General features: G+C 40.1%; 1 protein-coding gene across 5 annotated transcripts in view; it reads right to left on the reverse strand.

Moving 5' to 3' along the window:
- Positions 1-12,062, reverse strand: part of mast2 (microtubule associated serine/threonine kinase 2) — a 416,446-nt gene that overhangs the window by 13,169 nt on the left and 391,215 nt on the right. For all 5 annotated transcript variants that reach the window (XM_069938760.1, XM_069938759.1, XM_069938762.1 and 2 more), the window contains 2 exons: positions 11,422-11,702; positions 1,168-1,383 (listed from right to left, as the gene is read on the reverse strand). In XM_069938760.1, the coding sequence (XP_069794861.1) occupies positions 1,168-1,383; positions 11,422-11,702 (497 nt within the window). The remainder of the gene's footprint in view (positions 1-1,167; positions 1,384-11,421; positions 11,703-12,062) is intronic.

Below are 12,062 nucleotides of genomic sequence, written 5' to 3' on the forward strand. Positions count from 1 at the left end.
TGGTATGTCAGTGGGAAGGGAAGGGTGAGAATCACTGCTCTCCGACCCAATTGTTGCTGAAATATTTTGCTTGAGAAAAATAGTCATTGGTCCATTTCCTTGGGAGTTATGAAACTGTGCACATAACGAGTCAATTAGGTATGATGAAAACAGTGATTTTCAAACTTTTTCTTTCCACTCACATACCACCTTAAGCAATCCCTTACTCATCACAGAGCACCTATGGCATAAGGAATAGTTAAAGTGGTATGTGAATGGAAAGAAAAAAGTTGAGATGCACTGGTCTAATGGTTGGTTTTGTCCCAAGCTCCATGCCATTCAATACAAGAGTAATATTTTAAGAACAGTAAACTTTAAAAAGGATTTTGTGGGATAATTTTTCATTTGAGCTTTTGTTTGAAGATATCTAGACTTAGCATTCAAACCTACGTGGTTCAAACCACGTTCACAGAAGAAATAATATGTACTTCTTGTTCAGCTGAAACAAGTAAGAACTTCTGAGATTATAACAGACTACCATTTTATACAAGAGAAAAAAATAAACACAAACTACAAGTTTAACAAGCAACTTGGGGAGAACTGTGATGGTACATATTTCACACATTTACATTTATGTTGGAGCACTTGTGAATCTGTAGTGAAAGTTTATCATTTGAATAGTAATATCCATCAAGAAATATTTTATTATATATACAATCTATTATCCAGCGCAATAGAATACAGGAAATGTTAAGTTTAAAACCTAATTAAAGCTTAAGATTTGATGTTTAAATTTAGACGTACAGCACAGAAAAAGGTTTTTCTGGCCAACAAGTCTGTGGTGCCCAAATACCCCAATTAATCTAAACCTCTCAACATTTTGAAAGGTTGGAGGAAACCGGAATGCTCGGAGGAAACCCCCACATGCACAGGGAGAATGTACAAACTCCTTACGGATACCGCTGGATTTGAACTTGGGTCAATAATGCTGACTGCTACACTAACCAAGCCCCCCTTCTCACTTCTTCAGTTTCCAAATTTGCAATGCCAATATGTTGTTTATGTTCAGTGTCCACTTCTTAATTCTGTCATATTTGCTAATGAAAGAATATTTAATACTGCTACTTCTAAAGCCAATAAACCATTTAATTCCATGGTTTTCTTGGGGACATCAACCTTAATCCTCACCTGAAGGGATCAATAGGGACAAGGCTGTTGCAGAAGCTGATTTGATCACTTTGTTGACAGGCCTGGAGGTCCGCTTCTCAGTCGATTCTCCAGACAATAGCCTGTGTCGAGCCCTGCGGACTGCTAGGTCACTGATGGCTTTTGGAGTAGAAGAGTCTGATCCCTCTGCACTGTTACTACGAGACCTTTGGTCAGATAGGTCAGCAGTGCTGCTGGCTGGAATACAAATTAAAATTACTTAGCAGTGGCAAAGATTGTGCAGTTTGTGGCAAATAAATTACATCTGCCATTCACTACGAACTGTAGAAATGTAGGTTCTGATGTTAATTAACTGAAGTTTTGCTCTCCACGAAAGCTATTTGACCTGCTGAGTATTTCCAGCATTTTCTGTTCATTTACTTGACTTACCCACAGATACTAAAATTTTTGACAAGAACTCTTTGTAATTGAAAAGCTGTGTTGGTATAGTGTTCGCTATGGAAAATTGATAAAATTAGAGTAATTAATTATCTCCTGAATCAATCGGAACTCAGAAACCTTCCTGAGAAACATAGTGTGAAACAGAAAATCTAAATTACTTGTTTCAATGCTAAATCATTTACAAAAATCAAGTCAGGATTAAAAGAGTTTTTAAAAAATAGCAAATATAATTTAATGGATCTTTCAATATTTAAAAAACAAGGGAAACACTTGGTAAAAATTCATTTTTGGTGACAATGTGTTGATCTGCAATTAAGACAGTACACAGCAGTGGAGAAGTCCAATTTTTTTTCTGATGAGTTCAGGTGAAACTTGCATAAATTTTGTAACTCCAATTATTCTTGCTTAAAAAAAAATTTCTGAGCTTTCTTCATTTTTAATTTTAATTTTGAGATACAGCATGGTAATGGGTCTTCCTGGCCCACAAATCCATACTGCTCTATTACATCAAGGTGATCAATCAACATACTAGCCCTGTACATCTTTGGAATTTAGAAGGAAACCAGAGCACCTGGTGGAAACCCATGTGGACATGGGAGAACATAAAAACCTCTCACAGATAGTGCCAGATTCAAACCAGAGTCTTTGGTGCACCAGTAACATTGTGCTAACCATGCCACTGCATTTCTTAAATGTAAATTTCCTAAATTTAGACAAACAGCACGGTAACAGACCCTTTCAGCCCATGATCCCATGCTGCCCAATTAACCTATGTTACGAGCTCAGACCCCAAAACCCAGTAGCAATAGAAATTCACTAAGACAACAATTACTTAAACAAAAGTTGCTTTTAATTTTCTTTAAACATAAAAACAGGATCAAACTTTAACTTATTACTATGACCCTAACTTAACCCCCTTCTAATTCTAAACAGATGTGTATGTAATGTGTATATGTTCAGAAAGGTGCTGCTTCACAGTCCAATCATTCACTTCTCCAAGTTCACCAGTATCAGGCAATTCTTATACTGTGCACAGAATTTAACATTTATGAATCTTCACCAGGCTCTGGTGTTTAAAGTTAAATGGTTACTGCTCAATAAGGTTCTTGTAGCTTTTAGAGAGATATTTGTTGTTCATTGGACACACAAACTGATTTCCTCTAAACAGTCACTTCAGTGCCTTGCCGAAGAAAGTTGCCCCATCATGGGCTTTCCAAATGATAACCTCTTCTTCCAGATCACCGCAGAGTTTCTTTTGTTTCCCTTGTTTCAGGAGAAACATGCTAGCCAGCCATTTCCCCTTGTAAGGACTACAAGGGTTTTGAACAGGGTGAACTTGGAACTTACAACCAGTCTTCAAAATGGGGTTTTTCAACAAGCCTGCCAGCTTACTATTTTGTAGCCTCAACTGTTACTGTAGAACTCTCTTCTCTCTCTCTCTCTCTCTTAGAAGAATCCTGCTTGTTTTTTCCTCTCTCTGCTTGTAAAAACCAAAAACCTCTCCCAAGGCTCCAAACCCAATCTTTGAAAGAACTCATCAGTACTTGAGCCCGGATTTTGTTCCAATTTGCACCTCCTTTTGAAGTTCTTTCCAAAGCCATTCCATTGTCTCTGCAAAATCAAACGGAACCTCAACGTCTAGCTTCAGCAAAGCTCCTGCATTTTAAATGAGATGTCTTTTGTGAAGTGTTACTCTGTTTGTGAAGTGATCTGCACTAAACCCTCCACAATCTATCTCTTTTAAAGACATATTTATCCATAACTATACTAAAATAACCCGTAACACCTACAACACCCATATGTTTGGAAAGGTGAGTGAAAACTGGAACACCCATAGGAAACTCATGCAGACACAGGGAGAATGTACAAACTCCTTACAGAAAGCACTGGATTCAAACCTGGATCACTGCCGCCATAACAGCATTTCCCTAACCTCTACATTAACCCTGTCGCCTAACCCTTTAAAATCATTTGTTGGGGGGACATCATGTGATGTGGTAGAGTCAAGTGGAAATCTGACTCTCCCGGGAATTAGTTAAAAAAGTGCCAAATAAGTAGTCTAAACCAAAAGAGTGGAACACAGCTTAAGAACTATTTTATAATGATCTGAGAATGCCATCTAAGAAAGGAAAGAACATCACTGGCCTGTCAGGAACGCAACAAGAACTAGAAAGAAGGCCGACTGCTCCGATGGATCCAGGAGCTGGAGTGAGAGCTCCTCTCTGGTCCTTCACTGGGACCAAAAGATGCTCTGCAGTGCCATCTCTGCCACTCCTGCGGGGTGATGGCTTCAAAAATGAAGACGACGAAATGTGCATGCATGGGTAGATGTGCATGTGCAGATCAGAAGAATTTCAAGATGTCATGGGGGAAGCAGTGTCAATGCTAGCTCCAATAAAAAGAAATCTATCTACTTGAATCCCAGGCCAGCGATGAGGGTGAAGAAGAGGAAGAAGATCAATAGAAGGAAGATAGGAAACTTAAATTACAAGAAGAGGACTACTGAGAGAGTTGAGAGAAATTAGAGTAGAAATGAAAAATTCAAATAAACAAATGAAAACATATTTTGCTATTACAAATAAAATGCAAAATAAATTGGATAATGTGGATGACAGTTAAAACTGTGGAGACTGATATAGAGGAGGTACAGGACAGAATGGGAAAATGGAAGATGCAAGAGACACGTGCTATTTGAAAAGAAGCAACTTTGGGGGAAAATAGACATTAAAAAACTTTAGTAGAAGAAACAACAATAAATTAGTTGGTCTTAAAGGAGGTGAGGAAGATGATGATCTGATAAGATTTTTCCAACGTTGGATTCCTGAGGTATTGGGAGCAGATACATTTGAAAATGTTATTGAAATTGAAAAGGCACATAGAACTTTGAGTCTTCGCCCACCACCAGACCAGAAACCATGATCTAAACTGATAAAATGTCTTTGTTATCAAGATAGAGAGTAAATATTAGCAGAAGGAGCTAGAGCGAGACAAGGTGCACTGGAGCTACATGGAAATAAGATCTTCTATCCTGATATGTGTGGAATTGACGAAGAGAAGAAAATAATTTAATATGGTGAAGCATATTAACCTTGTGGCAAAAAGGTTACAATTTTATCCTGCGTCAACCTGCCACTTTGAAGATTTTCCTGCAAGGTGGGGAGAACAAGTTCCTCACAGATCATGTTTGTGCAGAAGAATTTGTGGACACACTGCCAGTTAATCAGCAGGTGGGAATATGAAAATGCTTTGATTAACAAAGAGTGTTTTTTCTTTTTTATTAAATGAAAGATGGATTTGTAATAATGGTGAACATCCAAGGAGGGGGGGGGGGGCATTGGAGGTGGTATGGACTGACTGCGTGTGTATTTGTGGCAGATGCTGCAACCCATAAAATGGAGGGGGGGGGTAATGTTGCATATTATTCAAGCAACATTAATAGGGTAGTTTTGTTACTTTTACTTTTTTAAATTTTATAATTGTTATAATTGTAAATTGACTGTGTGATTTTTTTTCTTCTTTTTCTTACCTGGATTGCACAGGACGACATCTTAACACATCAGACAACAAATTTTATAATTGTTATAATTGTAAATTGACTGTGTGATTTTTTTTCTTCTTTTTCTTACCTGGATTGCACAGGACGACATCTTAACACATCAGACAACAAATGTTCGAGGAGAGAGGTGAAGTGGAAGTATTGGTAGACAGGGATTAAATTTTATACCAATAAATAACACTTTGAATTTCTTAGGTTTTAATGTTAACAGGTAAACAGCCCGGTGAAGCGTAAAAGGATATTGCCACATATTAAGAAAATGAGAGTAGATATAGCTTTCTTGGAAGAGACACATCTAATTGGAAAAGAGCATCAGAAATTAAAAAGAGATTGGGTGGGGTATGCCACAGCTTCTTCATTTAATTCAAAAACAAGGAGAGTGACAATTTTGATAAAGAAGACCGTTCCAGTTAAGATACAGAATGTAGTCATTGTCCCTGCAGGGAGATATGTTATACATTGTCAATTTTTTTTTTAGTGATGGACATGTATGAATATATACATGCCAAATGTGGATGATGAAAAAATTATATAACAAACATTTCTTAATTTTGCAGAAGCACATGATTATATATTAATAGGTGGGGATTTTAACTTTTGTTTAAACCCACTTTTAGATAGATCAACTAGAGTAATAACAAGGGCAAAGGCACCAAAACCAGTGTTGGTATTAATGAAAGTCTTTAATTTAATAGACACATGGAGAAGAATCCATCCGAGACAGAGACAGATTATTATTTTTATTCAAATAGACATGATTCTTATTTGAGGATAGATTTATTTTTTAATATCAGCTCTCTCCAAGGTAGAATTAACCAAGTTAATTATAAAGCAAAAATTTTATCGATCATCCCCCCTTTGTTAAAGACAGTCACGATGCAAGATAAAGAAGAATAAGTTTATGGAAGGAGATTTAATTAAATGCTATTAAAAAGACCAGACTTTTGTGATTTTGTCAGAGGGCAAATTTTTGGAAAATTTGGGAACTTTTTTAGAACAGGTTACAGGAATTAAATTTCCATAAAATTCAATGTTTTTTTTACAAGTTAATCTTGTAGGGTAAGACTGAAATTGAAATTAACTATATATCAAAAAGAATTTGTAATGATTGCGTTAGCAGTAGCAAAAAAATGTATAGCAATAACTTGGAAATCAAACCTCATCTGGTATGGAGCAATAGAATACAGAAATGCATAGTTGCGTTCCCCTTGAGAAGATTATTTATAAGTTAAGAAATAAATATGAAGTTGTAGTAAAGTATCCTATACCGAGCAACTATAGATATCAGTGTACATGTTGTGGAATCACTATACACGTTGTCAATGTATATGCGGGGAAGTCGATGTACACGCTGTGGAGTCTAGTGCAAGACTGCCACTTCCTGGGCTTATATACATCACTGCTTCTGTCACATTGACAGGAAGTAACATCATCCGTGATGTCATCACCTCAGATTTTAAAAAAACTGTGTAGGTCAATTTCCCGTATTTTCCACAGCACACCCACTATTTTGGGAGCTGGTTCACTTGCTGGTAAGTGGGCCGCCCCCCCAAGAACTGGCAATCCCACTGCAGACCCCCAAAGCCTGTATATTTTTTTTGTTTGGGCAGCCTTCCTCTTTGCCAAGGTGTTGAATGACAACTGGTCGATCCATATTCAGATGGGCAGGTTTGAGGCGGTAAATTGCAAAAGCTTCCTATTTACCTCTGATGTCCAAAATGTACATCAAATCATTGCATCTTCATACCTCGAAAGGACCCTCATACGGACACTGGAATGGTACTTGGTGTGCTCCTTTCTGCACAAAACATACTTGCTGTCCTGCAAGTTCAAGTTCTGGAGTATATAGGATCTGGCCTGACTATGTTGAGATGTCAGTATGGACGCTAAAGAACTAAGCTTCTCGTGGAGCTTGCTTTGGACCGCTGCGGGCATCTCCTCCTGCCTTCATGAGTCTGATATAAATTCTCCTGAAACCATCAGGAGCACACCATAGACCAGCTCTGCCGATATCATCCTTAGTACCCATGGCAAATCATCAACCCAGTTAGGTCCCTGCAGACGTGCCATAAGGTGCGATTTCAAATGTAGAACCTTTCTACTAGTCCGTTGGATTGTGGGTGGTACACAGTTGTGTGATGCAACTTTGCTGACCACAGGGCATGCCGTAAATTTGGCACCCCTGTGAGATATGATGTGTGCTGGCAGACCGAAATGTGCTAACCAGGTAGAAATGAGGGCCCTGGCGCAGGTGTCGGCAGTGTAACTGCCTCTGGCCAGCATGCGGCCCAATCTACTATCATGAGAAGAAAACGGGAACCACTTGACACCGGCAGGGGACATACAATGTCCACATGTACATGGTCAAACCTTCGATACGTCGGCTCAAAAGATTGTAGTGGGCCTTTTGTGTGTTGCTGAACTTTGGATGTCTGGCAACGAGTGCATGTCTTCACCCAATTGCTGACCAGTTTTTGAAGGCCATGCCAAACAAATTTGTTGGCTTCCCTCAGATGTGCCAATCAGATACCTGCTGCCTCCAGGCCACCGTAACAATTGGGCGAGGACGACCTGTAGATATGTCACACAGGAGTTGGAGCTCCCCTGGGCCTATTGGAATTTCTTCCAGCTGTAGATTTGAGTCTCCTATTCCATAACGCGGAATTTCTCTGTCTGCCTGTTGCGCTTTCAAGAGCGCAACATAGTCCACCCCTTGGGCTAAGGTCTGCATGGATTGTGTGACCAGCCAAGACAGCGCATCCGCCACTACATTGGTCTTTCCTGAGATGTGTTCGATGGCCATCATGAACTCAGAAATATACGATAAATGTCTCTTTTATTGAGCTGACCATGGATCTGATACCTTAGGGGAGGCAAATGCAAGCGGCTTATGGTCCATAAAAGCTGTGAAATGCCTGCCTTCTAGAAAGTACCTGAAATGCTTGATGGCTACATACAGTGCCAACAATTCTCAATCAAAAGCACTGTACTTGAGTTCTGGTTGTCTTAGGTGATTGCTAAAGAAAGTCAATGGTTTCCAACACCCATCGATGTACTGTTCAAGCACCCCTCCTACTGTCGTACCGGAGGCATCCAATGTCAGGCCCATTCTTGGGTGGACCAGCAATGCAGCATTAGCCAGTGTTTTCTTGGCTTTCTCAAATGCTGCCAACGATTCTTCACCCCAAGTGTCATCCCTTGCCTTGCCTGACACCAGGGCAAAGAGGGGTGCGCATGATGCAAGTCACTGATGGCAGAAACTGGCAATAAAAGTTCACCATTCCAACAAACTCCTGAAGGCCTTTAACTGTGCTGGGCTTAGCGAATGCCCATGTCATCGACCTTTGCCAGCAGTGGCTTTGCTCCGTGTTTGTTGATTCTGTGGCCCAGAAAGTCGATGGTTGCTAATCCAAATTGACACTTGGCCGAGATGATAGTCAATCCAAACTCACTTAAACGAATGTAAAGCTTGTGCAGTTGGGACAGATATTCCAGATGACTGCAGCTAATGTCCAGGTCTACAAAGGTAAAGTCAAGATCGTGTGCCACTCTGTTCATTAAATGTTGGAAAGTCTTGAGCCCAAAAGGCATCCTTCTGAATTCAAAAAGGCCAAAGGGTGTAATAATAGCCACTTTTGGAATGTCATCTGGGTGGACTATGATCTCATGATATCACTGGACCAGGTCCACCTTGGAAAAGAAGCGGGCTCCTTGCAAGTTGGACACAAAGTCCTGTAAAATCGGTACCGGCAAGCGATCCAGTGCGGAAATCTCATTCAACGTGGTAATCACCGCAGGGTCTCCATCCGCCTGTGGCCTTGGGTACTATGTGGAGCGGGAAGGCCTAGGAGCTATCGGATTCCATCCTTTCAATCTCCTCTTCGGCCAGTCAAAGTTTATCTGGAGAGAGCATGTATGTTTTGGAATGTGCTGCACACCATGTTTTGGCATCGGTGAGGTGAATTGCAGCGTAATTATTACGGGAATTTCTGCCAACAACCTGGCGAATTCATCCAAAAGTGTAACAGAGTCTAAATGGGTGACTGGCAGTTTGCCCTCACCTAGGGTGAAGATCTGGAAAGTATTGGTATGAATGAACCTTTGTCTCTCTAGATCAACCAGCAGGCTATGTGCTCTGAGAAAAATCAGCTCCCAGTAGTGGTTGTGTCAACGTGGCCGATGTGAACATTCACGTGAACTTTGTATCACTGAACTGAAGTGGGATCCTACAAATGTCAAATGTCTGGATAGTACTGCAGTTTGTGGCTTTCAACGATGGCCTGGGTTTTCTGTTACGTGTGTCACACTCTGAAGGGGGAAACATGCTGATCTCAGTCCCTGTATCAACCAAGAAATGTCAGCCAGAGCGTTTTCCCTGAAACACACAGGGAGGTCAGCAGTGGTGAGCTTCTGTACCCCATTGTTGATGGTAGAATCACCAATGGGTGCTAGGTTCGTCCCCTTGCCGACTGGCGTTCTAACAACAGATTTGATTCTGACAACGGATTTGATCGACCCTGCTGCCAGTCTAATGTTGGAGTTGCGCATTGTGAGCGGGACCTGGTGACCTGTCCTATGGATGTCACATTTTCTTGCCTAGCCTGTCATAGAATGTCAGCACATGCTGCAACTCTCTGTGGGTCACTGAAATCCTCATCGGTCAGCAGCATGTGGATATCTTCTGGAAACTGCACCAAGAAAGCCTGCTTGAACATGAGGCAGGGCCTAGGTCCTTCCACTAGTGCCAGCATTTCATTCATGAGCGTGGAAGGGGTCCTGTCTCCCAAACAATCCAAGTGAAGTAAACGGGCCTCTCGCTCACACTGTGAGAGGCCAGAGGTATGGATGAGCGACTCTTGAACGCCATCTACTTGCCCTCCTCCAGAGGTTGCTGCAAAAAATCAGAAACTCGGCATGTCATCTCTTGATCCAGGGCACTGATTACATAGTAGTACTGCATGGAATCAGATGTTATCTGCCCCAACTAGAATTGGGCTTCTGCTTGGTCAAACGTGGTTGTGAGGTCCAAAATATTGGCAGTTTCAGAGCCACAGGATACATTGAAGAAAAACTTTCCATGTTGGGGTCCAAATATCGATTGGACCATCGGGGTCACTAATGTAGCAAAGTACTCTATACTCAGCTACTATAGACGTCAGAGTACATGTTGTGGAATCGCTGTACATGTTGTCAAGTTGATCTATACGTGGGGAAGTCTATGTACATCCTGTGGAGTCTAGTGCAAGACTAACACTCCAGGCTTGCACGCTGGATTTTACACACTGCTTCTGTCACAAGGATGGGAAGTGAGATCATCAGTAATGCCATCACCCCAGATAAAAAAACTGTGTTGGATAAAGGTCCATTTCCCGCATTTTCCACAGCATGTCCATCATTACTTGCTGGTAAGTGGGTCACCACAATGTATTTTTGAAAATTTGGCACCCGTATTTACAAGTTGCGAGTATAAATGTATCAATATTTTCCCTAAATTTCGAGAACCTCGTTAACCTCCGTGGAAGAATTAAAAATGTACATAATTAGTGATGGGCTGCCCCTTCTTGGCAATCAAGTCTGTTTTCTCCCTTCATTTTCTTTCTCTTGGGGATTTATTGTTAGTTGGGTGTGTGGGGGGGTTTATACCATCATGTATAATGGATTTGATATTGATATTTGATTATCGTCCTTTGTATTTTGTTATGATTACATGTATGGATAAAACTTTAAATAAAATATTTTTAAAAAACATCATTTGTTAACATCATTTTCCGTTTTCTTTGTTTTACTTATCAATCAATCTCTGGTTACCAACATTTTCACTTAACAGGTTTACTTTTTACTGCCTCCTGTTTTCATTATCCCACTTCCTCCTCTACATCTCCACAACTGTTAACTACGCAGCAACCATCCCAAAACACTTTACACATTAAATTCAGATCAGCTGCATAATTTAATTAATTGCTTTCATGTTCTAAATTCTTGGTATCTACACACCATAATTTGAAAATGACATAGCCTCTATTCCTAAAATTTGTGTTTTGTTTCCTGCTTTTATTCATACATCCTCAATCATGTGCCATTACTTCTCAGCTACTAAAGAACCTTTGATTTTAACTTTTTTTCTGGAATAAGCTACATAAGTCTCCATGTGTAGATTACATGGATGACTGATCATTTCCTCAATAATTAAAGATGGACATTAAATATTGTTATCTTCATTCATCCATAAAGAGATGTCATCTGTCATTCTTTGCAGCACATTTACTCGTATACATTACCAGTCAAAGTGGAGCTGCTAATATTGATGATGGTTGAGGCTGGTGAGGCAGGACTAACATCCACTTGTGGAGTAAGCTCTTTCTCCACTGACTGTTCTGGAATAGTCAAGGAGGTGTCCTCCCGTGTTCTGACTGCTTGCTGCTTCTTTCCCTCTTCCTCTCCAGTTATGGAAAAGCGTGGCATCTCTATTAGCGTAGAGCAACGGCGTCTCACTGTTAGTGGAGGACTGGAATCACTTTCAGTGTGGGATGATTCGGACAATGACATGCGCTTTCTGATACTGAAGGAAGATGGGTGAGTTGGAGAGGATGTGTGGAAACCATAAATCAGTCAGAAAATTATTTAAATTATTATGTATTTCAATTGTTAACATGATAGAGAAGGATCATCAAGACCAACTAGGCGACCTGAGCAATATCAATAACGAAATAAAACCATTCATTTTCTAACATAAACATTCCATTTACGGATTAGGATCAATAACAACTCAATGGATGGTCTTCAAAGGTTTCAGCAGTCTTAAAGACAATGTAATCACATGAGATTTCTTTAAAATGCAGCCTTAATTTAGATCTTTTTTTGGAAAAAATAAATGTCAAACACACTGTTCTGATTATTTTCTGAGCTGATCTGTGTTTTA

The sequence above is a fragment of the Narcine bancroftii genome, chromosome 5, assembly GCF_036971445.1.
Source record: "Narcine bancroftii isolate sNarBan1 chromosome 5, sNarBan1.hap1, whole genome shotgun sequence".
NCBI lineage: Eukaryota > Metazoa > Chordata > Chondrichthyes > Torpediniformes > Narcinidae > Narcine > Narcine bancroftii.